General features: G+C 45.0%; 1 protein-coding gene across 2 annotated transcripts in view; it reads right to left on the reverse strand.

Annotated features, from left to right (window-relative positions):
- Nucleotides 1-25,198, reverse strand: part of frem1b (Fras1 related extracellular matrix 1b) — a 70,507-nt gene that overhangs the window by 13,450 nt on the left and 31,859 nt on the right. For both annotated transcript variants that reach the window (XM_047375988.1, XM_047375987.1), the window contains exons 22-26: nucleotides 24,911-25,052; nucleotides 24,418-24,616; nucleotides 17,006-17,270; nucleotides 11,138-11,558; nucleotides 9,360-9,561 (exon numbers count right to left, since the gene is read on the reverse strand). In XM_047375988.1, the coding sequence (XP_047231944.1) occupies nucleotides 9,360-9,561; nucleotides 11,138-11,558; nucleotides 17,006-17,270; nucleotides 24,418-24,616; nucleotides 24,911-25,052 (1,229 nt within the window). The remainder of the gene's footprint in view (nucleotides 1-9,359; nucleotides 9,562-11,137; nucleotides 11,559-17,005; nucleotides 17,271-24,417; nucleotides 24,617-24,910; nucleotides 25,053-25,198) is intronic.

A 25,198-nucleotide genomic window follows, 5' to 3' on the forward strand; every position in this document is an offset into this window, starting at 1 on the left:
ACAGAGATCTACCTGCTTAGGACCACAGAGATCTACCTGCTTAGGACCACAGAGATCTACCTACTTAGGACCACAGAGATCTACCTGTTTAGGACCACAGATATCTACCTGTTTAGGACCACTGAGATCTACCTGCTTAGGACCACAGAGATCTACCTGTTTAGGACCACTGAGATCTACCTGTTTAGGACCACAGAGATCTACCTACTTAGGACCACAGAGATCTACCTGTTTAGGACCACAGAGATCTACCTGCTTAGGACCACAGAGATCTACCTGTTTAGGACCACTGAGATCTACCTGTTTAGGACCACAGAGATCTACCTGTTTAGAACCACAGATATCTACCTGTTTAGGACCACTGAGATCTACCTGCTTAGGACCACTGAGATCTACCTGTTTAGGACCACTGAGATCTACCTGTTTAGGACCACTGAGATCTACCTGTTTAGGACCACAGAGATCTACCTACTTAGGACCACAGAGATCTACCTGTTTAGGACCACAGAGATCTACCTGCTTAGGACCACAGAGATCTACCTGTTTAGGACCACTGAGATCTACCTGTTTAGGACCACAGAGATCTACCTGTTTAGGACCACAGATATCTACCTGTTTAGGACCACTGAGATCTACCTGTTTAGGACCACAGAGATCTACCTGTTTAGGACCACAGAGATCTACCTGCTTAGGACCACAGAGATCTACCTGCTTAGGACCACAGAGATCTACCTGTTTAGGACCACAGATATCTACCTGTTTAGGACCACTGAGATCTACCTGCTTAGGACCACAGAGATCTACCTGTTTAGGACCACTGAGATCTACCTGTTTAGGACCACAGAGATCTACCTACTTAGGACCACAGAGATCTACCTGTTTAGGACCACAGAGATCTACCTACTTAGGACCACAGAGATCTACCTGTTTAGGACCACAGAGATCTACCTGCTTAGGACCACAGAGATCTACCTGTTTAGGACCACTGAGATCTACCTGTTTAGGACCACAGAGATCTACCTGTTTAGAACCACAGATATCTACCTGCTTAGGACCACTGAGATCTACCTGTTTAGGACCACTGAGATCTACCTGTTTAGGACCACTGAGATCTACCTGTTTAGGACCACAGAGATCTACCTACTTAGGACCACAGAGATCTACCTGTTTAGGACCACAGAGATCTACCTGCTTAGGACCACAGAGATCTACCTGTTTAGGACCACTGAGATCTACCTGTTTAGGACCACAGAGATCTACCTGTTTAGGACCACAGATATCTACCTGTTTAGGACCACAGAGATCTACCTGCTTAGGACCACAGAGATCTACCTGTTTAGGACCACTGAGATCTACCTGTTTAGGACCACAGAGATCTACCTACTTAGGACCACAGAGATCTACCTATTTAGGACCACAGAGATCTACCTACTTAGGACCACAGAGATCTACCTGTTTAGGACCACAGAGATCTACCTATTTAGGACCACAGAGATCTACCTGCTTAGGACCACAGAGATCTACCTGCTTAGGACCACAGAGATCTACCTGTTTAGGACCACTGAGATCTACCTGTTTAGGACCACAGAGATCTACCTGTTTAGAACCACAGATATCTACCTGTTTAGAACCACAGAGATCTACCTGTTTAGGACCACAGAGATCTACCTGTTTAGAACCACAGAGATCTACCTGTTTAGGACCACAGATATCTACCTGCTTAGGACCACAGAGATCTACCTGCTTAGGACCACAGAGATCTACCTGCTTAGGACCACAGAGATCTACCTACTTAGGACCACAGAGATCTACCTGCTTAGGACCACAGAGATCTACCTGCTTAGGACCACAGAGATCTACCTGTTTAGGACCACAGAGATCTACCTGCTTAGGACCACAGAGATCTACCTGCTTAGGACCACAGAGATCTACCTGCTTAGAACCACAGAGATCTACCTGTTTAGAACCACAGAGATCTACCTGTTTAGGACCACAGATATCTACCTGCTTAGGACCACAGAGATCTACCTGCTTAGAACCACAGAGATCTACCTGTTTAGGACCACAGAGATCTACCTGCTTAGGACCACAGAGATCTACCTACTTAGGACCACAGAGATTTACCTGTTTAGAACCACAGATATCTACCTGCTTAGAACCACAGAGATCTACCTGCTTAGGACCACAGAGATCTACCTGCTTAGGACCACAGAGATCTACCTACTTAGGACCACAGAGATCTACCTGTTTAGGACCACAGATATCTACCTGCTTAGAACCCCAGAGATCTACCTGCTTAGGACCACAGAGATCTACCTGCTTAGGACCACAGATATCTACCTGTTTAGAACCCCAGAGATCTACCTGCTTAGGACCACAGAGATCTACCTGCTTAGGACCACAGAGATCTACCTGTTTAGGACCACAGAGATCTACCTGCTTAGAACCACAGAGATCTACCTGTTTAGGACCACAGAGATCTACCTGCTTAGGACCACAGAGATCTACCTACTTAGGACCACAGAGATTTACCTGTTTAGAACCACAGATATCTACCTGCTTAGGACCACAGAGATCTACCTGCTTAGGACCACAGAGATCTACCTGCTTAGGACCACAGAGATCTACCTGCTTAGAACCACAGAGATCTACCTGCTTAGGACCACAGAGATCTACCTGCTTCGGACCACAGAGATCTACCTGCTTAGGACCACAGAGATCTACCTGTTTAGGACCACAGAGATCTACCTGCTTAGGACCACAGAGATCTACCTGCTTAGGACCACAGATATCTACCTGTTTAGAACCCCAGAGATCTACCTGCTTAGGACCACAGAGATCTACCTGCTTAGGACCACAGAGATCTACCTGTTTAGGACCACAGAAATCTACCTGCTTAGAACCACAGAGATCTACCTGTTTAGGACCACAGAGATCTACCTGCTTAGGACCACAGAGATCTACCTGTTTAGGACCACAGAGATCTACCTGCTTAGAACCACAGAGATCTACCTGCTTAGAACCACAGAGATCTACCTGTTTAGGACCACAGAGATCTACCTGCTTAGGACCACAGAGATCTACCTGCTTAGGACCACAGAGATCTACCTGTTTAGGACCACAGAGATCTACCTGTTTAGGACCACAGAGATCTACCTGCTTAGGACCACAGAGATCTACCTGCTTAGGACCACAGAGATCTACCTGCTTAGGACCACAGAGATCTACCTGCTTAGGACCACAGAGATCTACCTGCTTAGAACCACAGAGATCTACCTGCTTAGGACCACAGAGATCTACCTGCTTCGGACCACAGAGATCTACCTGTTTAGGACCACAGAGATCTACCTGCTTAGGACCACAGAGATCTACCTGCTTCGGACAACAGAGATCTACCTGCTTAGGACCACAGAGATCTACCTGCTTAGGACCACAGAGATCTACCTGCTTAGGACCACAGAGATCTACCTGCTTAGAACCACAGAGATCTACCTGTTTAGAACCACAGAGATCTACCTACTTAGGACCACAGAGATCTACCTGTTTAGGACCACAGAGATCTACCTGTTTAGGACCACAGTGATCTACCTGTTTAGGACCACAGAGATCTACCTGTTTAGGACCACAGTGATCTACCTGTTTAGAACCACAGAGATCTACCTGCTTAGAACCACAGAGATCTACCTGCTTAGAACCACAGAGATCTACCTGTTTAGAACCACAGAGATCTACCTACTTAGGACCACAGAGATCTACCTGTTTAGGACCACAGAGATCTACCTGTTTAGGACCACAGTGATCTACCTGTTTAGGACCACAGAGATCTACCTGTTTAGGACCACAGAGATCTACCTGCTTAGGACCACAGAGATCTACCTGCTTAGAACCACAGAGATCTACCTGTTTAGAACCACAGAGATCTACCTACTTAGGACCACAGAGATCTACCTGTTTAGGACCACAGTGATCTACCTGTTTAGGACCACAGAGATCTACCTGTTTAGGACCACAGTGATCTACCTGTTTAGAACCACAGAGATCTACCTACTTAGGACCACAGAGATCTACCTGCTTAGGACCACAGATATCTACCTGCTTAGAACCACAGAGATCTACCTGTTTAGAACCACAGAGATCTACTTGTTTAGAACCACAGAGATCTACCTGTTTAGGACCACAGGGATCTACCTGTTTAGAACAACAGAGATCTACCTGCTTAGAACCACAGAGATCTACCTGTTTAAGACCATAGGGGTCTACCTGCTTAGAACCACAGATATCTACCTGTTTAGAACCACAGAGATCTACCTGTTTAGAACCACAGATATCTACCTGTTTAGAACCACAGATATCTACCTGTTTAGAACCACAGAGATCTACCTGTTTAGAACCACAGAGATCTACCTGTTTAGAACCACAGATATCTACCTGTTTAGGACCACAGAGATCTACCTGTTTAGAACCACAGGGGTCTACCTGCTTAGAACCACAGAGATCTACCTGTTTAGAACCACAGATATCTACCTGTTTAGAACCACAGAGATCTACCTGTTTAGAACCACAGAGATCTACCTGTTTAGAACCACAGATATCTACCTGTTTAGAACCACAGAGATCTACCTGCTTAGAACCACAGAGATCTACCTGTTTAGGACCACAGAGATCTACCTGTTTAGAACCACAGAGATCTACCTGTTTAGAACCACAGATATCTACCTGTTTAGAACCACAGAGATCTACCTGCTTAGAACCACAGAGATCTACCTGTTTAGGACCACAGAGATCTACCTGTTTAGAACCACAGAGATCTACCTGCTTAGAACCACAGAGATCTACCTGTTTAGGACCACAGAGATCTACCTGTTTAGAACCACAGAGATCTACCTGCTTAGAACCACAGAGATCTACCTGTTTAGAACCACAGAGATCTACCTGTTTAGAACCACAGAGATCTACCTGCTTAGGACCACAGAGATCTACCTGCTTAGGACCACAGAGATCTACCTGCTTAGGACCACAGAGATCTACCTGCTTAGGACCACAGGGGTCTACCTGCTTAGGACCAAAGAGATCTACCTGCTTAGGACCACAGAGATCTACCTGCTTAGAACCACAGAGATCTACCTGTTTAGAACCACAGAGATCTACCTGTTTAGAACCACAGAGATCTACCTGCTTAGGACCACAGAGATCTACCTGCTTAGAACCACAGAGGTCTACCTGCTTAGAACCACAGAGATCTACCTGTTTAGAACCACAGAGATCTACCTGTTTAGAACCACAGAGATCTACCTGCTTAGAACCACAGAGATCTACCTGCTTAGAACCACAGAGATCTACCTGCTTAGAACCACAGAGATCTACCTGTTTAGAACCACAGAGATCTACCTGCTTAGGACCACAGAGGTCTACCTGCTTAGAACCACAGAGATCTACCTGTTTAGAACCACAGAGATCTACCTGTTTAGAACCACAGAGATCTACCTGCTTAGAACCACAGAGATCTACCTGTTTAGAACCACAGAGATCTACCTGTTTAGAACCACAGAGATCTACCTGCTTAGAACCACAGAGATCTACCTGCTTAGAACCACAGAGATCTACCTGCTTAGGACCACAGAGGTCTACCTGCTTAGAACCACAGAGATCTACCTGCTTAGGACCACAGAGATCTACCTGTTTAGGACCACAGAGATCTACCTGCTTAGAACCACAGAGATCTACCTGTTTAGGACCACAGAGATCTACCTGCTTAGAACCACAGAGATCTACCTGCTTAGAACCACAGAGATCTACCTGTTTAGGACCACAGAGATCTACCTGCTTAGAACCACAGAGATCTACCTGCTTAGGACCACAGAGATCTACCTGTTTAGAACCACAGAGATCTACCTGTTTAGAACCACAGAGATCTACCTGCTTAGAACCACAGAGATCTACCTGCTTAGAACCACAGAGATCTACCTGTTTAGAACCACAGAGATCTACCTGCTTAGAACCACAGAGATCTACCTGCTTAGAACCACAGAGATCTACCTGCTTAGGACCACAGAGGTCTACCTGCTTAGAACCACAGAGATCTAACCACAGAGATCTACCTGTTTAGGACCACAGAGATCTACCTGCTTAGAACCACAGAGATCTACCTGTTTAGGACCACAGAGATCTACCTGCTTAGAACCACAGAGATCTACCTGCTTAGAACCACAGAGATCTACCTGCTTAGAACCACAGAGATCTACCTGCTTAGAACCACAGAGATCTACCTGCTTAGGACCACAGAGATCTACCTGCTTAGAACCACAGAGATCTACCTGCTTAGAACCACAGAGATCTACCTGCTTAGAACCACAGAGATCTACCTGCTTAGAACCACAGAGATCTACCTGCTTAGAACCACAGAGATCTACCTGCTTAGGACCACAGAGGTCTACCTGCTTAGAACCACAGAGATCTACCTGCTTAGGACCACAGAGATCTACCTGTTTAGGACCACAGAGATCTACCTGTTTAGGACCACAGAGATCTACCTGCTTAGAACCACAGAGATCTACCTGTTTAGGACCACAGAGATCTACCTGCTTAGAACCACAGAGATCTACCTGCTTAGAACCACAGAGATCTACCTGTTTAGGACCACAGAGATCTACCTGCTTAGAACCACAGAGATCTACCTGCTTAGAACCACAGAGATCTACCTGCTTAGAACCACAGAGATCTACCTGCTTAGAACCACAGAGATCTACCTGCTTAGGACCACAGAGATCTACCTGCTTAGAACCACAGAGATCTACCTGCTTAGAACCACAGAGATCTACCTGCTTAGAACCACAGAGATCTACCTGCTTAGAACCACAGAGATCTACCTGCTTAGGACCACAGAGATCTACCTGCTTAGAACCACAGAGATCTACCTGCTTAGAACCACAGAGATCTACCTGCTTAGAACCACAGAGATCTACCTGCTTAGAACCACAGAGATCTACCTGCTTAGAACCACAGAGATCTACCTGCTTAGGACCACAGAGGTCTACCTGCTTAGAACCACAGAGATCTACCTGCTTAGGACCACAGAGATCTACCTGTTTAGGACCACAGATATCTACCTGTTTAGGACCACAGAGATCTACCTGCTTAGAACCACAGAGATCTACCTGTTTAGGACCACAGAGATCTACCTGCTTAGAACCACAGAGATCTACCTGTTTAGGACCACAGAGATCTACCTGCTTAGAACCACAGAGATCTACCTGCTTAGGACCACAGAGATCTACCTGTTTAGAACCACAGAGATCTACCTGTTTAGAACCACAGAGATCTACCTGCTTAGAACCACAGAGATCTACCTGTTTAGAACCACAGAGATCTACCTGCTTAGAACCACAGAGATCTACCTGTTTAGGACCACAGAGATCTACCTGCTTAGAACCACAGAGATCTACCTGCTTAGGACCACAGAGATCTACCTGTTTAGAACCACAGAGATCTACCTGTTTAGAACCACAGAGATCTACCTGCTTAGAACCACAGAGATCTACCTGCTTAGAACCACAGAGATCTACCTGCTTAGAACCACAGAGATCTACCTGTTTAGGACCACAGAGATCTACCTGCTTAGAACCACAGAGATCTACCTGCTTAGAACCACAGAGATCTACCTGCTTAGAACCACAGAGATCTACCTGCTTAGAACCACAGAGATCTACCTGCTTAGGACCACAGAGATCTACCTGCTTAGAACCACAGAGATCTACCTGCTTAGAACCACAGAGATCTACCTGCTTAGAACCACAGAGATCTACCTGCTTAGAACCACAGAGATCTACCTGCTTAGAACCACAGAGATCTACCTGCTTAGAACCACAGAGATCTACCTGCTTAGAACCACAGAGATCTACCTGCTTAGAACCACAGAGATCTACCTGCTTAGGACCACAGAGGTCTACCTGCTTAGAACCACAGAGATCTACCTGCTTAGGACCACAGAGATCTACCTGCTTAGAACCACAGAGATCTACCTGCTTAGGACCACAGAGATCTACCCGCTTAGAACCACAGAGGTCTACCTGCTTAGAACCACAGAGATCTACCTGCTTAGAACCACAGAGATCTACCTGCTTAGAACCACAGAGATCTACCTGCTTAGAACCACAGAGATCTACCTGCTTAGAACCACAGAGATCTACCTGCTTAGGACCACAGAGGTCTACCTGCTTAGAACCACAGAGATCTACCTGCTTAGGACCACAGAGATCTACCTGTTTAGGACCACAGAGATCTACCTGCTTAGAACCACAGAGATCTACCTGTTTAGGACCACAGAGATCTACCTGCTTAGAACCACAGAGATCTACCTGTTTAGGACCACAGAGATCTACCTGCTTAGAACCACAGAGATCTACCTGCTTAGGACCACAGAGATCTACCTGTTTAGAACCACAGAGATCTACCTGTTTAGAACCACAGAGATCTACCTGCTTAGAACCACAGAGATCTACCTGTTTAGAACCACAGAGATCTACCTGCTTAGAACCACAGAGATCTACCTGTTTAGGACCACAGAGATCTACCTGCTTAGAACCACAGAGATCTACCTGCTTAGGACCACAGAGATCTACCTGTTTAGAACCACAGAGATCTACCTGTTTAGAACCACAGAGATCTACCTGCTTAGAACCACAGAGATCTACCTGCTTAGAACCACAGAGATCTACCTGCTTAGAACCACAGAGATCTACCTGTTTAGGACCACAGAGATCTACCTGCTTAGAACCACAGAGATCTACCTGCTTAGAACCACAGAGATCTACCTGCTTAGAACCACAGAGATCTACCTGCTTAGAACCACAGAGATCTACCTGCTTAGGACCACAGAGATCTACCTGCTTAGAACCACAGAGATCTACCTGCTTAGAACCACAGAGATCTACCTGCTTAGAACCACAGAGATCTACCTGCTTAGAACCACAGAGATCTACCTGCTTAGAACCACAGAGATCTACCTGCTTAGAACCACAGAGATCTACCTGCTTAGAACCACAGAGATCTACCTGCTTAGGACCACAGAGGTCTACCTGCTTAGAACCACAGAGATCTACCTGCTTAGGACCACAGAGATCTACCTGCTTAGAACCACAGAGATCTACCTGCTTAGGACCACAGAGATCTACCCGCTTAGAACCACAGAGGTCTACCTGCTTAGAACCACAGAGATCTACCTGCTTAGAACCACAGAGATCTACCTCGGGGAGGATGACTTAAGGGCCCTAATTTATAACTGCAGAGAGTAAAACTACAGAACCAACATCAGAACAGAAGTTCTGATCAGCTGCTCATCAGTATCCATGCTCTTCTTCTACCTGTGGCTGCATTCTCCAGGAATCCAAATTGGGGCGGTCTGATGATAAAGAACTCCAGCTGTTCCAGTGGGCTGTCTGGGTCGGAGCCCTGCAGGTGTCTGCTCGTTATGAAGATACCATAACGGCCAGCGCCAAGATCCACAATGGTACTGGGACTCTCCGTGTGGCTTAGACTGGGAGAAATCCTGTCCACCTTTTCCACCTGGGTTCAGATAAGACATTAGTCAACCAGAAACCCAACAGACTGGAACCAGCACAATACACAAACTGGTACCAGGAGACTCGAACTAAACTCTTCACTTGAAGAATGAAGCTGAGTTTTCTTCATTTATAAAATCTGGAATTCTGTGAAAAGCAAAGAATAAAGATTTGGTTTAACTGATACTAAAATAAAACAAAACCTTTAAAATATTAGTTTTCTGTAAAAGAAATAATTCAATTCTGACAAGAAGGATAATTAACCCTCACGCCGCAGTTCTACTTTATGACCACTAGGTGTCACCAACAATACATGTAGCAGACTATGCAGCTTCCTCACCGAGCTGAATCTTCTTCCTCCAGCTGTTACTGACATGAAGATGAAACGTTTTAAACGGTCAACAACAGAATCAAATCTGAGGATCATTACATACATTTCTAAAGACTAGAATGAAAGTTTCTGCTCATCATCCGGAGGTTCTGGATCATCAGATGAGCTCATTGTTCTAGTTCAAATATGAGCTGCATTTGAAGCAAAAACCTCTCCTTAAAGCAGCAAGACTTGATGTGAACATCATCATATATTAATCTAACTGGGATACTGCAGGTTGGTTCTGTTGGACCTCTGTGGCGATGGTCTCTGCACAGACATGTTTCATGTCCCTCAGTTAAGTTCTGACCAAATTATATAAATACAAGTTCTGTGCTGATAAACATTACCTGCTGTGCTTCAGATCTAACTCTGACTTCATCTGCTGGTCAGAACCATGAGGTTTCTGAGGTTCAACAAAATCAGAACATGTTGCTGAATGGACTCTAATTTAGGTTTCCTTTGATCTGCAGCGATCGACCTGTTTAAAATATTCATGACTCCAAACACAGAACGACCTCATGGTCCAAACAGTACCAGCCTTCAGAGGCTCAGAGGAACAGGGCAGCTGCATTCACCACCTGGCTGCCTGAGTGACCAGGTAACATGTGGGGGAGGGGGGTCCTGGCTCACCTGCTGCTCTGCTTCAAATATTCATCACTGCTCTTTAGTTGCCAACAGCTCAAATGTGCTGCAGGACCTGCTTTTATGTGGAATCAGAACATAGTCCACTCAGAACCTGAACCATCTTCTCCAGAACTTCATCTGGGAAAAGAACTGATTCCATGGATCGGAGCCTGGTTCAACCCGAGATCTGAACCTGATACCAACCATGAACTTAAATAATTCCACCAAACATCTGAACTGATTCTAAACTGATCTGGACCCCTGCTCCAGGGGACTTTGGGTTTTTCTTGTTTTCCACTATTGTGTTGAATTTTTATCTTGTTTGATTTATTCCATGATCGTCTCTTATAGATATACGTATGGGCCCCAAAGACAGTTCCTTTGTTGATTCTCAATAGGCCCTTAAAGCTTTAATGGTAGTTCCCAGACCCGTCCCTAAAAGGTTAATGGTAGCTTCCTGATGGGCCCTTAAGGGGTCCGTGGTAGATAATTGATGTACCCATTCATGATGCCAGGTCTAAGGATAACTTCGTGGCTGGTCCCAGATGTACCTACATGAGGAGATTTATCTGATGATGCACACCTGGATGTTAAATACTGCAGGCTCCTCCCTTAACTGGCCAAACTCCAGGTAACCTTTGTTGGTTCCATCGCTTGGCAGAAAATAAAACTGGTCTAGCTCTGCCGGGCTGCCAGGGTTGTGCCGGTAAGCCAGGTCCAGGTGGTCAATGTCAGTCTGGAAGAACCTGGGTGGCGAAGGTAGTCCGGTTCCCTTCAGCAGCAGCTTTCCGTACCTGGGCAGCAGGGTGATGAGGTAGGTCAGGTTGGAGGTGGCGGTGTCCAGGTCGGTGAGCTGCAGAAGGTCAGGGGTAATGGTGGCAGTGGACCTATCCTGCAGATGGAGGCCAGCGTTGACTTTCAAGGTTGGTGGGATCCGGTCACCGTGTTCGATGGTGAAGAGGAGCATGCCGCTGTGGGATGAGGCGCCATTTGTGACAACAAAACTGCAGAAATAAAAAATAAAAAACATTGTTCAGCGCCCCCTGCTGTGTGGATGCAGTTATAACATGGGACTTCTCACTGTCTGGGGTATGATTTATCATATTTATTGTCTAGTCAGGACGGCTCTGTTATACTACTTTGTTAGAAACACGGGTCCCTTGTTGTTAGTCTGTGTGTTCCTACAGAAAGGAGCTGATATGGACTGGGTCAGAGGAATGCCCAAATAAAAATAACTGCACAGGCTGGTGTTTGTGTTAGTCCTCACAGCTTTGTGCCAACACAATCTGCCCTCACTCTGCATGTCTCTCTCTCTCTTACACACACATACACACACATACACACACATACACACACACACACACACACTGAGGCTGTGTGGCAGCATCTGTCCACGTGTCGTCCATGTTTGCCCAGAAACGACCGTCTGTGGCCGTCACTGCTGATATTGTCCTAATAACGCTCATTCATCATCTGCTGACATGTCAACACACACACACTGAGGCCCAGGAGTGCATATGATCAGGTGACTTGTAACCAAGCTGCAGACCCAGGTCACAGAACCAGTTAATGACCCGTTTCAGTATTCTTTTACTGAAGCTAGAACATGCTGTAGGAACCATGGTAACGGCTCTAGACAGATTGTTTTGGTCTGACAGGTTCTAGTTTGTTCATGTTAATGATAAATGTTCTTCATGCACCAGAGTTAGTCATGTCGTACCACAGGGTTCAGTACTTGGACCTAATCCTCTTTACTACATATAGTATAAACAGAAAAATACTCTTTTTTGCTGACATTAAATCAGAATAATTTTTTTCTGTTTTGGGTCATGTTCACCAAAATTCTTAGTTTGTTTGATTGACCCATGAAAGAGATTTCTTATTACTTTCTACAAATTCAGAGGTTTTCCTACATGCGCCCATTGTTTGGTAAAGTTTTCTTTGGGCCAACATTCTGGAGTTTTGGCCCATTCCTCCTGACACAACCAGTGTAAATGGGTCAGGTTTGCAGAACACATTGCTCACACACACACTTTTTCAGCTCTGACCACAACTGTTCTTTGGGACTGAGGTCAGGACTTTATGATAGGCACTCCAGAACATGGACTCTGTTGTCCTTCAGCCACTTTAAAACTAACCTGGTGGTTTTCTGAGGGACATTGTCCACCAGGATACCTGTTTGTGTCCAAGCCTTAACTTTTTGTCTAATGTCTTGAGATGTTGCTTCAACATTTCTATATGTTTCCTCATGATGCCATCTATTTCATGAAGTACACCAGTCCCTCCTGCAGCAAAATACCCCAACAGCATGACACCGCCACCCTCGTACTTTGTTGGTGAACTGCAGTCTTCTGAATGTAACAATGGGTGCAAATCTTCATTATTTTGAGTCGATTACGATTCAGCTGAAGATGCATTTCTAAAGTGATAATTGATGCATCATGATACTTAACATCACTTGCTTAATAATGTTTTTCTTTCTCCTGTGGGTGGAAACATGATATATAGTTTGTCATGATCTGGACATGATGAGACTCAAAATCAGAGGGTGCTGGCCCTAGCTCAACCAACCTGTTGTTACCCTGTTATGTGTTCACCATAAACTGCCCAGGTGCTCCACTGACACGTTTCTGACTTCCTTCTTTTCTGTTCCTTAAATTTAGCTCATCAAATGATGCTAAATTAATCGAGTTTTGACAACTGTGTTATGATTTGGGGTTGTTTGGTTTCTAGTTTTTTCCTTATGTTTTTCACTGCTCCAGTCTTTAATCATGTCTCTGTTTATTATTTTTCTAGTCATGCTTTAGATTTTGTCTTCTAGTTCATGTGCGGTCAAGTTAAGTTTTTGGATCTGGTTATGCTTTTGTTTCATGTTTTTCTAGTTATGTTTCTATTAGTTTGTTTCCTTGGATTTGTGTTCTGTTCAAGCCATGTTTTGCTCCAGTCACGTTTTTATTCTGTCAATTAAGTTTATTCGGTTCACCTGCACCATGTTAATCAGTTTTGTGTTCCACCTGTACCATGCTCCATTTAAACACACCTGTTCAGTTAGTCGTCACGGAAACATCTTTTCACTTTCATGCTCATGTCAAGTTTTGATGCTCAAGTCTTATTTTCGGATCATGCCATGCCTGTCTCGCCTGCCCGTCCGTTGTTTTGTTCCTGCCTCCTGCTGTGAGTTGAGTTTTTGTTTTTTTTGGTCATTAAAATCTTTTACACTTACCGTCATGCTGCCTTCTGGTCTGCATTCTGGGGTCCTATATCTGGCAAACCATAACAAACTGTAAATTGATTTACAGTGATCCATCTCCACATCTCTGGTCATTGCAGTTTGGGTCTCCCCAGACCACAGGACATGTCTCCAAATATTCAGCTCTTTGTTCCTGAGTCCATTTGCAAATTGTAATCTGGCTTTTTCTGTTGCTGTTGGACTAATGGCCTCTTCCTCTCTGAGTGACCCATCAGCTCATGTTGGTGCGGGACTTGTTTCACTCTGGATAATGACTCTCCTACCAGCCTCAACAGCATCTTTAAAGGGTCTTCAACTTTTGTTCTGGGGTGGATTAATACATTTCTCACCAGAACCCGCTCATCTCTGGGACACAGAACCCGTCTCCATGATGCTGGACATTCTCGTGCTGTTTATACCTGCATATAACTGTTATCTGGAAACTGGACCCAAGGATGAACCCAACTGGTGGAAGTCCATCTTGGCTGATTTTATTGACGTCACACAAAGATCGTTTGAGGTGTTGCCCTAAAATACATCCAATCACTTAGATGTTGTAAATCAACCTATCAGAAGCTTAAAACGTCATGACATCATCATCCAGGCTTTCCCAAACTGTTTAAATGGATATTTATCTTAGTGTATGTAAACCTCTGACCTCATTATTCCGACATTTAGCTAACAGAAATAATGTCGGCCGACCCAACTGAGCTGAAACTAACATGTGCAGACCGGCCCATTTAAATGAGGAGCATGTGGTACTGGCCGGAACAAGAGGACAAGCGAATAGAACCTCTGCTGTGTTGCTAGAACTATGCAGAGATTCTTGTGCTGCATCATTAGAAATGATCCAGTTGCTGATTTGTTCCTTCTGTTCTGTTCGGCCCTCGGTTTTCTGGACTCTTACAGTTAGTTCACTGTTGTGCTGCTCAGCAGGTTCATCATCTACTCTGATGAGATTATTTCAGTTTTCTTGCTCGATGTAACTTGCAACAAATAAATATTAACAATATAAAAGACAAAGATATCTGTTCATTAATTTGTCTCCCTTAATCATTTAATTATTGTCGGAGTCTCAGCGGGTTCTGTTGTCTTTTTGAGAGTTTATGTTTAAAAAGTTCAGAGTTTATCATAAACAGCCACAATATTTAAGCCTGAACATAATATTAGCAACATAAAAATAGATTGCTATGGCAATCTGTATATTATAGCTTTGCTAGTTTTAAATCATAGCATCACATAAATGTCCTGCAAAAAAGTTGAACATGTATGTAGAAATCAATTATTTTCCAATGATTTTACTAAATTCGTTTTGTTTGTTGCGTCAGTATTTTATAGCTAGATTGTTTAAATCGTTTCTTGGTGAAACAAAATAATTTTTTACTGCATAAACCAAACCCTCCCCTGGCATATGTTCACATTTAAACAAAGTAATAAACTGATCCAGCCTGCAATAAATAACGTTACTGTCAATAATTCAATGTGTTTTAGTGACAAGGTTAAAGGACACAGTTTTTGACCCCACATGGAAAAGCTGCCTTAAAATGGTGATTTTTCACCTGCTCACAAGGAGTTTTACCATAGAAGAAATATCATGGCTTCTGTTTGTGATTGGCTCCAAATCAGAGTTTAGATAATCCTACATAGAATCCTTTATTCTCATCTATTTTTAATATTTTTATTTTTGACAACCCGGATCTGTTGACACATGTTCAGAAGATTCTCTCTTCATGTCATCCGTCTTTCTATCTATGTCTCCTTCTGGCTACAGTGACAGCGGACATTTTTGCATCCCAGTTTGCACCTGCATTTCAAACGTGCTAAATCCACGCAATAATTGCGCCCGCAAACCAGTTCAGGCTTTGAAAATCGCATTGCGGGTGGTGAGGGATGACATTTGCATATCCTCCTCCCATTAATTTGTGCGTTTAGGTCATTATCATATGTTTTGCATATTCATCAAGGCAGACACGCTAAAAAGTTTGCACCCGCAGTTCCGCTGACTTTGCACATGCAATCCGATTATCTCCTCGTTTGTAGATCAGCTTTGCGGACGCAGAGGTTTGCGTGCGGCTTTGTACACGCAAACCTTCAGATCAGGTCCTAAGTGTTATTTATGTTTTTATAATATGTAAATATCTGGTTTCAGCTGTTTATGCTTCCAATATGTAAAATTATCAGGCAGCATAGGATAACTTTTCACTGTTATGCTGATGATACTCAGCTTTACTTATCCATAAATCCTGATGAACCCAACCAGTTAGATAGACTACAAGCATGTCTTGAAGATATAAAACTTGGATGACTTTAAATTTTCTGCTTCTAAATTCAGACAAGACAGAAGTTGTCGTCTTTGGACCGGAGTCTTTAAAAAAGAAACTGCTTAGTCAATCACTTAACATGGATGGCATTAAATTGACCTCCGGTAATAAAGTAAAAAACCTTGGTGTTAACTTTGACTAGGACATGTCATTTAAATCCCATATTAAACAGGTTTCTAGGATTTCCTTCTTTCATCTCCAGAACATTGCCAAAATTAGAAATATCCTGTCCAGGAGTGACGCTGAAAAACTAGTCCATCCATTTGTTACTTCCCACGTGGATTATTGCAGAAAGTGAAAATCCTGGAAATCCCGCAGCTGACTGGTCTGACTGGCTGCTCGTCTCTCAGTCTTGGCTGAGATCTGAGGGGTATTTTGCAGCCAGACAGTCAGCCATTCGGGGCAACACAGCTCTGGGTGACAAACCCGGGTTCTGCTCACACTAACATGACCCCCTTCTCTACTCTTCTCTTCTCTTCTCTTCTCTTCTCTTCTCTTCTCTTCTCTTCTCTTCTCTTCTCTTCTCTTCTCTTCTCTTCTCCAACACCCTGCCGGAGCCAAGTTGGCTGGAAAAGCAGATCAACATACTGCCGCCTGTCGTCCCCTGACGCTGAGCCCAGCTTTCCTTCCCCGGCCAAATGTTGTGTGATCGTTTTTAGGGGACAGAAACGTCTTCCTCACCATGTGCAGACAGATAAGTTCTCTTTGATTCTCCTCAGAGTTAGATGCTGGGCCTGGATCACCTTGATCACTGATTCACGCCTGTTCCCAGGACTTCATCAGTGCTTCTTATTAAAATGCTTTTATTCATGTTTTTATTTCATCTGTTGAATCCTGTCATGTGTTGGATCAGAACCAGAACCCATTCCCCTGACCTGAGACCATGTGTGTCTTCCTTCACCTGAACGAATCGGTCTCCGAGTCGTGGTCGTTGTTGTGAGTGTAGCACACTCGGTGGGCCGCCACGTCCAGCTGAGTGAAGCTAATCAGCGGGACCCCGGGCTGCTGGATGGCGTGGATGAGGCCATGTTGGGGCGGGGTGGACACGGTGAAGACCAGCTCCTCAGGTCGACCCGCAGAGTCCAGCGCCAGCAAGATGTCGGTGATCAGGACAACCCGCTCCCCCTCCCTCAGGTGGACGGCCTTGGTGTGCAGGACGATCTCACCTGGGATCAGTAAGGAAAAGAAGAAATCATTGAAATGTTCCTCACAGAACAACCAGAAATCAATTTAACACAATAAAAAGTATTAAAAAGAATAAAATGTTCTTAATAAAATGTTCTGATAAACCACTTTACTAAACAAAGTCCAAAATGCATCCAAAACGTGACCCAGAACCTTGGAAAATAATAAAAAATGATATATGAGATACAATCAGATACAGGGATGAAAATGATAATGGAGAAGTGGACCCAACCATTTTTTGGATGCATTGAAGGCATTTATTAGAGGTAAATTAATAACACACACAACATTTATAAAGAAAAATGAACTGGAACAATAGCATCAATTAAATGGACAAATAATATGTGTCGTTCATAATATGAACGACACAGACATTTTTAAAACGATTAAGGAAATCAGAAGAAAGATTGATTCGGTTTTATTAACTGATTTGTGAAGCAAACTACAAAGAGGGACCCAAAGCAAGCAGATTATTGGCCAGACGGATTAGGAGACAACAAACAAACACTATCTATAAAATTAGAAATCCCGCAAACAACAAGTTATTAAGTGAACCAGAGGACATAGAGAGGACATTTGAGAAGAACTACAGGACACTAAACACACAGCCAGAGGGAGCAGATGAGGAGAGTAGAAAAACTTTTCTCCAACATCTGGATCTGCCATCAATAGATGAACGTCAGAACAGTTAAACTCAGTCACTACAGAGAAAGAGACGAGGGATGCAATTAGTAGAACAAAATGTAATAAAACTCCAGGTTGTGATGGGGTCCCGTCTGAATTTTATAAGATATTCAAAGAAGCGCTAAGCCCAGTAATGTTTTTAATTATACCATGAAGGAGGGGAAAATTCCACCATCCTGGAAAGAAACAATAATCTCCATAATACCAAAAGCCGGTAAGAATAAGGAACTATGGAGTAGCTCCTGCCCAATATCAATACTTAATGTTGACTATAAAATATATATGTCAATAATCTCCAAAAGATTTGAGACATTTATGCCTGAAATTATTGATGAGGACCAAACAGGCTTTATAAGAGGATGGCAGGCACAAGATAACATGAGGAAATCTATACATATAGGCGAGGAGGCCTAAAAGACAAAAGAAAGTTTGCTACTTGTGAGTATTGGTGCAGAAAAGGCGTTTGACAGTGTGAGATGTAGTTTTATAATGTTTTAAAAAAGTTTAGTTTTAATGAGAATTCTATCAAATGTAATAAATCATTGTATCACGAGCCCACAACAAGAGTCAAGTTGAATGGAAATCTGACCAAATGAAAGAAGCTAGAGAGATCAGCAAGACAGGGCTGCTGTCTACCTCCAACACTTGGACATCTTTATTGAACCCCTGACCCAAGCAATCAGGCAGAATCAGAACACAGAGGGAGTGGAAGTAGGTGGTTCAGGACCTACTGGAGGAATATGGAGAATATTCTGGGTACAGACTAAACGTGATGAAGACACAGATTCTGGCTCTAAACTACACTCCAACAATTAAAGTCAGAGATAAATATAGACTTAAGTGGGATACAGGCAAAATTAAATATCTGGGAGTAAATATTACAGAAGGAAAATACAAATTATACAAGCATTAAAAGAGACTTAGGAAGATGGGCAATGCAGACTCTAGACTTTAGCTCAAGAATTGAAATAACCAAACTGAATATATTGCTGAGATTACTGTATCTCTACCAATCCTTACCCAGACTTATACTGCCAAATCCATTCATAGAATGGGATAAAGGGTTTTCGAGATTTATTTGGGGAGAGAAGCAGCCTAGGATCAGATTTATAACATTACAATTACCCGAAGATAAAGGTGATATGATCATCCCAAACTTAAAGTATTATTATTATGCAGCAAAGATGAGGCCCATAGTTTGTTGGTGTGACCAGAATGATGCAGCCAAATGGAAACCTATCGAAACAAAGAATGGGAACTATCAAATTCAAATATTATTAGGGGATAAAGAATGATATAAAATAGAGTATAACCAGTTAGACCCCATAACTAAATTCACACTAAAAATTTAGAACATGATATTAAAGAGGCACAGATTAGAAAAAGAAACAAAGATCCTGGAATTGTTAAAATATGATACTAGAGTCCAGGCAGGAAGGGAAGATATCGGTTTTAGGAGATGGGTTAGGGAAGATATCACAGCAATATACACAATAATAGAAAAGGGGGAAATGCAGAACTTTCAACATTTAAAATATAAATTTAATTTACATAGAACAGATTATTTCAGATATCTACAGGCAAGGAAATATTATATGAAGGAAATTAAAACAGACAAAACTGTGGAATAAATGAAGTAATCCAGGTATAAAGGAAAGATGGGATGGGTGACTTCAGCACTGCACCAAGCTCGTTTGAAGAGAACGGGGAACTCGACTTTCTATATAGAAGAACAATGACAACGAGAACTTGAAAATGAGATGACAGAGGAAGATTGGTGTAATATTTGCAGGGTGCAGCATATTACCACCGGGTCAAGAATGTGGCCAGGGTTCAGTTGGAAAAACATAATTAGATTTTTTATAACCCCAAAGACAAAAGGGAGGTTTGCACCAGAACAGAACCAGTGCAGGAGGTTATGTGGACAGAGGGGAGCAGACCACACACATACATTTTGGAGATGCCCAAAACTGAAGACATATTGGGAAGGAATATAGGAAATATTAAAGGAGGTCCTGGGCTATGAGATACCCAAGACAGGCGTGGTTTTATATCTGGGAATCTGACGGAGGAAAACACACGGAGTCCAGATAGATACTTAATAAAGGCGCTGCTGGCAGCCAGCAGGAAAACTGAAACAAGGCAGCGGCTCAGAGCTGATCCTCTTACAGAGGAGCAGGACGGCTTCGACATGGACGGGTTCACGTATGTACTGAGGATACAGGAGGGGAAGTCTGAAGCAAAATGGGACAAATGGGTTGAATATAAAAAGGGGGCAATGACACCACAGATTAGCTGATGGGAGAATTAGTCTGAGATCTTGATGATATCCCATTAATTTCTAATAGAAGGACCTCTATGTCACTACGTCGACTTGCATTTTATCTTTTCTTTGAAATGGGTTTTCTTCTTCTATGTGTTACTGATATAATAATGTATCTTTTTTCTTGTAAAACCCTTTTCCTGAATGAAATTTAGGTGTCAAAAAAAAGGAAAAACTAATAAAAATCATTTAACGGCTTGTTAGAAAAAAGGATCAGAACCAGACTAAAGTTAAGATTTTATCCAAATTCCTGACAATCTCTGATCTCAGGCAGGCTGATCACTCTTAAACCTGGTCCAGTTCTGAATCTGACCCAAATCTGAGCGCCTGCCCATCCCTCAGGTGTGCTGGCAGTAAAGTTCTGTGAGTGACCCATCTTTGTGTTTTGGACCAGCACCCAAAGGAGATGAGTCCACAGCTGCTGCATCTCCCCTCAGTTAATTATTCACCGGCTAACAAGGCCGGCCGTTTCTCACCTCTGGTCCTCCAGGACCGCTGGGCCCTGTGCCAGAAGGCCGGGGCCCAGCAGTACCGTGTTCACCCGACTGGTAAAAACGGCAGGAAGGAGGCGCTAAATTATGCAGGACCCCCCAACTGACCAGAGGGAGGAGGAGGTTCCAGGAGCTGCAGTACCGTGTTGGTGTGTGTTGTTGTCAACACAAAGAAATGTTGAGCCAACGGTCCTGCTGCTAATAAACCCAGATCAGGGTCAGAAAGCTGTGGTCCAGATCAGGGTCAGGAAGCTGAGGTCCAGATCAGGGTCAGGAAGCTGTGGTCCAGATCAGGGTCAGGAAGCTGTGGTCCAGATCAGGGTCAGAACGCTGTGGTCCAGATCAGGGTCAGGAAGCTGAGGTCCAGATCAGGGTCAGGAAGCTGAGGTCCAGATCAGGGTCAGGAAGCTGTGGTCCAGATCAGGGTCAGGAAGCTGTGGTCCAGATCAGGGTCAGAACGCTGTGGTCCAGATCAGGGTCAGGAAGCTGAGGTCCAGATCAGGGTCAGGAAGCTGAGGTCCAGATCAGGGTCAGGAAGCTGTGGTCCAGATCAGGGTCAGAACGCTGTGGTCCAGATCAGGCTCAGGAAGCTGAGGTCCAGATCAGGGTCAGAAAGCTGTGGTCCAGATCAGGGTCAGGAAGCTGAGGTCCAGATCAGGGTCAGGAAGCTGTGGTCCAGATCAGGGTCAGGAAGCTGTGGTCCAGATCAGGGTCAGAACGCTGTGGTCCAGATCAGGGTCAGGAAGCTGTGGTCCAGATCAGGGTCAGGAAGCTGTGGTCCAGATCAGGGTCAGAACGCTGTGGTCCAGATCAGGGTCAGGAAGCTGAGGTCCAGATCAGGGTCAGGAAGCTGAGGTCCAGATCAGGGTCAGGAAGCTGTGGTCCAGATCAGGGTCAGAACGCTGTGGTCCAGATCAGGCTCAGGAAGCTGAGGTCCAGATCAGGGTCAGAAAGCTGTGGTCCAGATCAGGGTCAGGAAGCTGTGGTCCAGATCAGGGTCAGAACGCTGTGGTCCAGATCAGGGTCAGAACGCTGTGGTCCAGATCAGGGTCAGGAAGCTGAGGTCCAGATCAGGGTCAGAAAGCTGTGGTCCAGATCAGGGTCAGGAAGCTGTGGTCCAGATCAGGGTCAGAACGCTGTGGTCCAGATCAGGGTCAGGAAGCTGTGGTCCAGATCAGGGTCAGAACGCTGTGGTCCAGATCAGGCTCAGGAAGCTGAGGTCCAGATCAGGGTCAGAAAGCTGTGGTCCAGATCAGGGTCAGGAAGCTGTGGTCCAGATCAGGGTCAGAACGCTGTGGTCCAGATCAGGCTCAGGAAGCTGAGGTCCAGATCAGGGTCAGGAAGCTGAGGTCCAGATCAGGGTCAGGAAGCTGAGGTCCAGATCAGGGTCAGGAAGCTGTGGTCCAGATCAGGGTCAGGAAGCTGTGGTCCAGATCAGGGTCAGAACGCTGTGGTCCAGATCAGGGTCAGGAAGCTGAGGTCCAGATCAGGGTCAGGAAGCTGAGGTCCAGATCAGGGTCAGGAAGCTGTGGTCCAGATCAGGGTCAGAACGCTGTGGTCCAGATCAGGCTCAGGAAGCTGAGGTCCAGATCAGGGTCAGAAAGCTGTGGTCCAGATCAGGGTCAGGAAGCTGAGGTCCAGATCAGGGTCAGGAAGCTGTGGTCCAGATCAGGGTCAGGAAGCTGTGGTCCAGATCAGGGTCAGAACGCTGTGGTCCAGATCAGGGTCAGGAAGCTGTGGTCCAGATCAGGGTCAGGAAGCTGTGGTCCAGATCAGGGTCAGAACGCTGTGGTCCAGATCAGGGTCAGGAAGCTGAGGTCCAGATCAGGGTCAGGAAGCTGAGGTCCAGATCAGGGTCAGGAAGCTGTGGTCCAGATCAGGGTCAGAACGCTGTGGTCCAGATCAGGCTCAGGAAGCTGAGGTCCAGATCAGGGTCAGAAAGCTGTGGTCCAGATCAGGGTCAGGAAGCTGTGGTCCAGATCAGGGTCAGAACGCTGTGGTCCAGATCAGGGTCAGAACGCTGTGGTCCAGATCAGGGTCAGGAAGCTGAGGTCCAGATCAGGGTCAGAAAGCTGTGGTCCAGATCAGGGTCAGGAAGCTGTGGTCCAGATCAGGGTCAGAACGCTGTGGTCCAGATCAGGGTCAGGAAGCTGTGGTCCAGATCAGGGTCAGAACGCTGTGGTCCAGATCAGGCTCAGGAAGCTGAGGTCCAGATCAGGGTCAGAAAGCTGTGGTCCAGATCAGGGTCAGGAAGCTGTGGTCCAGATCAGGGTCAGAACGCTGTGGTCCAGATCAGGCTCAGGAAGCTGAGGTCCAGATCAGGGTCAGGAAGCTGAGGTCCAGATCAGGGTCAGGAAGCTGAGGTCCAGATCAGGGTCAGGAAGCTGTGGTCCAGATCAGGGTCAGGAAGCTGTGGTCCAGATCAGGGTCAGGAAGCTGAGGTCCAGATCAGGGTCAGGAAGCTGTGGTCCAGATCAGGGTCAGGAAGCTGTGGTCCAGATCAGGGTCAGGAAGCTGTGGTCCAGATCAGGGTCAGAACGCTGTGGTCCAGATCAGGGTCAGAACGCTGTGGTCCAGATCAGGGTCAGGAAGCTGAGGTCCAGATCAGGGTCAGGAAGCTGAGGTCCAGATCAGGGTCAGGAAGCTGAGGTCCAGATCAGGGTCAGGAAGTTGAGGTCCAGATCAGGGTCAGGAAGTTGAGGTCCAGATCAGGAAGCTGAGGTCCAGATCAGGGTCAGGAAGTTGAGGTCCAGATCAGGAAGCTGAGGTCCAGATCAGGAAGCTGAGGTCCAGATCAGGGTCAGAAAGCTGAGGTCCAGATCAGGGTCAGGAAGCTGAGGTCCAGATCAGGAAGCTGAGGTCCAGATCAGGGTCAGGAAGTTGAGGTCCAGATCAGGAAGCTGAGGTCCAGATCAGGGTCAGGAAGCTGTGGTCCAGATCAGGGTCAGAAAGCTGTGGTCCAGATCAGGGTCAGAAAGCTGTGGTCCAGATCAGGGTCAGAAAGCTGTGGTCCAGATCAGGGTCAGGATGTTTAACAGGTATCATCAGTTCTGATGTGGTCTTTATCAAGTCTGATCCTGATTCTGAGGTGATGCATGTTATTAATTATCAGTTATTTAATATACATGAGCAATGATTTTCAGATTCTCCTTCATGTTCTGCAGCAGCACCAGCTCTGGGTTCTTTTACACACCCTGTAAGATCTGAAGCTCTGCAGGAGATCAATATCCATCTCAAATATTAAACCCCCTGTTGGTCGTGGCAGATGGCCACTCACATTAAGCCTGGTTCTGGTTATGCTCGTGTTTTTTTCCTGTTAAAGGGGAATTTTCCTCTCCACTGTCACTACATGCTCATCCAGGAAGAATGAATGCTGCAAGTCACTGACTTTTTAACCGATTAGAACAATGAACTGGACTTGAATGCATTGTTTCATTACCAGAATCAATTGGACCAGGTATACTTGACTTGAAATCTGCCTGACTGGACTGAATGGACAAGATGTTTCTGTGTATAAACTGGACCCGTTTGTCCTATAACATTTCTTGAGATGTCAGAAGTTGTGAATGAGCACTGTTTTGATAAACTGAACTGGTTCTGGTTCTTTAATGAAGCTTCCTCATGGCTAACCTCTGTCCACTGTACGGATGGAGATCAAAAATCTCTGAGTCAGAGACTCGCTGTCCACGTCGCTCAAGATGAATCGGAAGCTGTCGTGACCTCTGAACCCAGTGTTGCTGGCTCTGTGATGGTACCACAGCCGGTTCTGCTCTACCTGTTCTTGAGTGAAGTTCTGACCAGCTGAAAGCTCATTCCAGCTTGATTCTGTCTGGAGAAACAGATGGAGATAATCTAGATTAACAGAAATGAAGAGCTGAGAGGAACCATGTCTAGGTGATTTTTCTGGGCTGGATCTTCTCAGGTTGTTGATTTGACTGACTGATAGGAACAAAAACCTGCTATGAAATGTTCTGGCTGTGTCAATCAGGATGCAGCCAAAGGAGGAGCAGTTTGGATCCATTTGTATCAGATGAAGTAGACAGAACCCTGACAACCTGAAGCAGAGAAACCTGAAGCTGCAGCTCTTTCTGTTGAGGTTAAACTGGAAAAACAAACACATCACCTTCAGCAGAAGTTTTCCAAATCTTGGTGCAGCACTGATGAAGTAGAACACATGGTCTGGAGCTGTGTCCAGATCTGCAGCTTCCAGAACCATGCTGGAGATCACTCTGTGGTCCCCAGAGTCCAGGTCCAGCCCAGCATTCCTGAAAAACCAACAACAGAGACACTGCAGCCATCTTGGGTCTATGAAGCTCAGAACGTCTGCTTCAGCTGTGCTGCTAGGCTTTTCAGTTACCAGAAAACCAACATAACAAGATCCAGAACCAGTTTCAAACCAGTTTAAGACAGG

This window comes from Girardinichthys multiradiatus, chromosome 9, assembly GCF_021462225.1.
Source record: "Girardinichthys multiradiatus isolate DD_20200921_A chromosome 9, DD_fGirMul_XY1, whole genome shotgun sequence".
Taxonomy (NCBI): Eukaryota; Metazoa; Chordata; class Actinopteri; order Cyprinodontiformes; family Goodeidae; genus Girardinichthys; species Girardinichthys multiradiatus.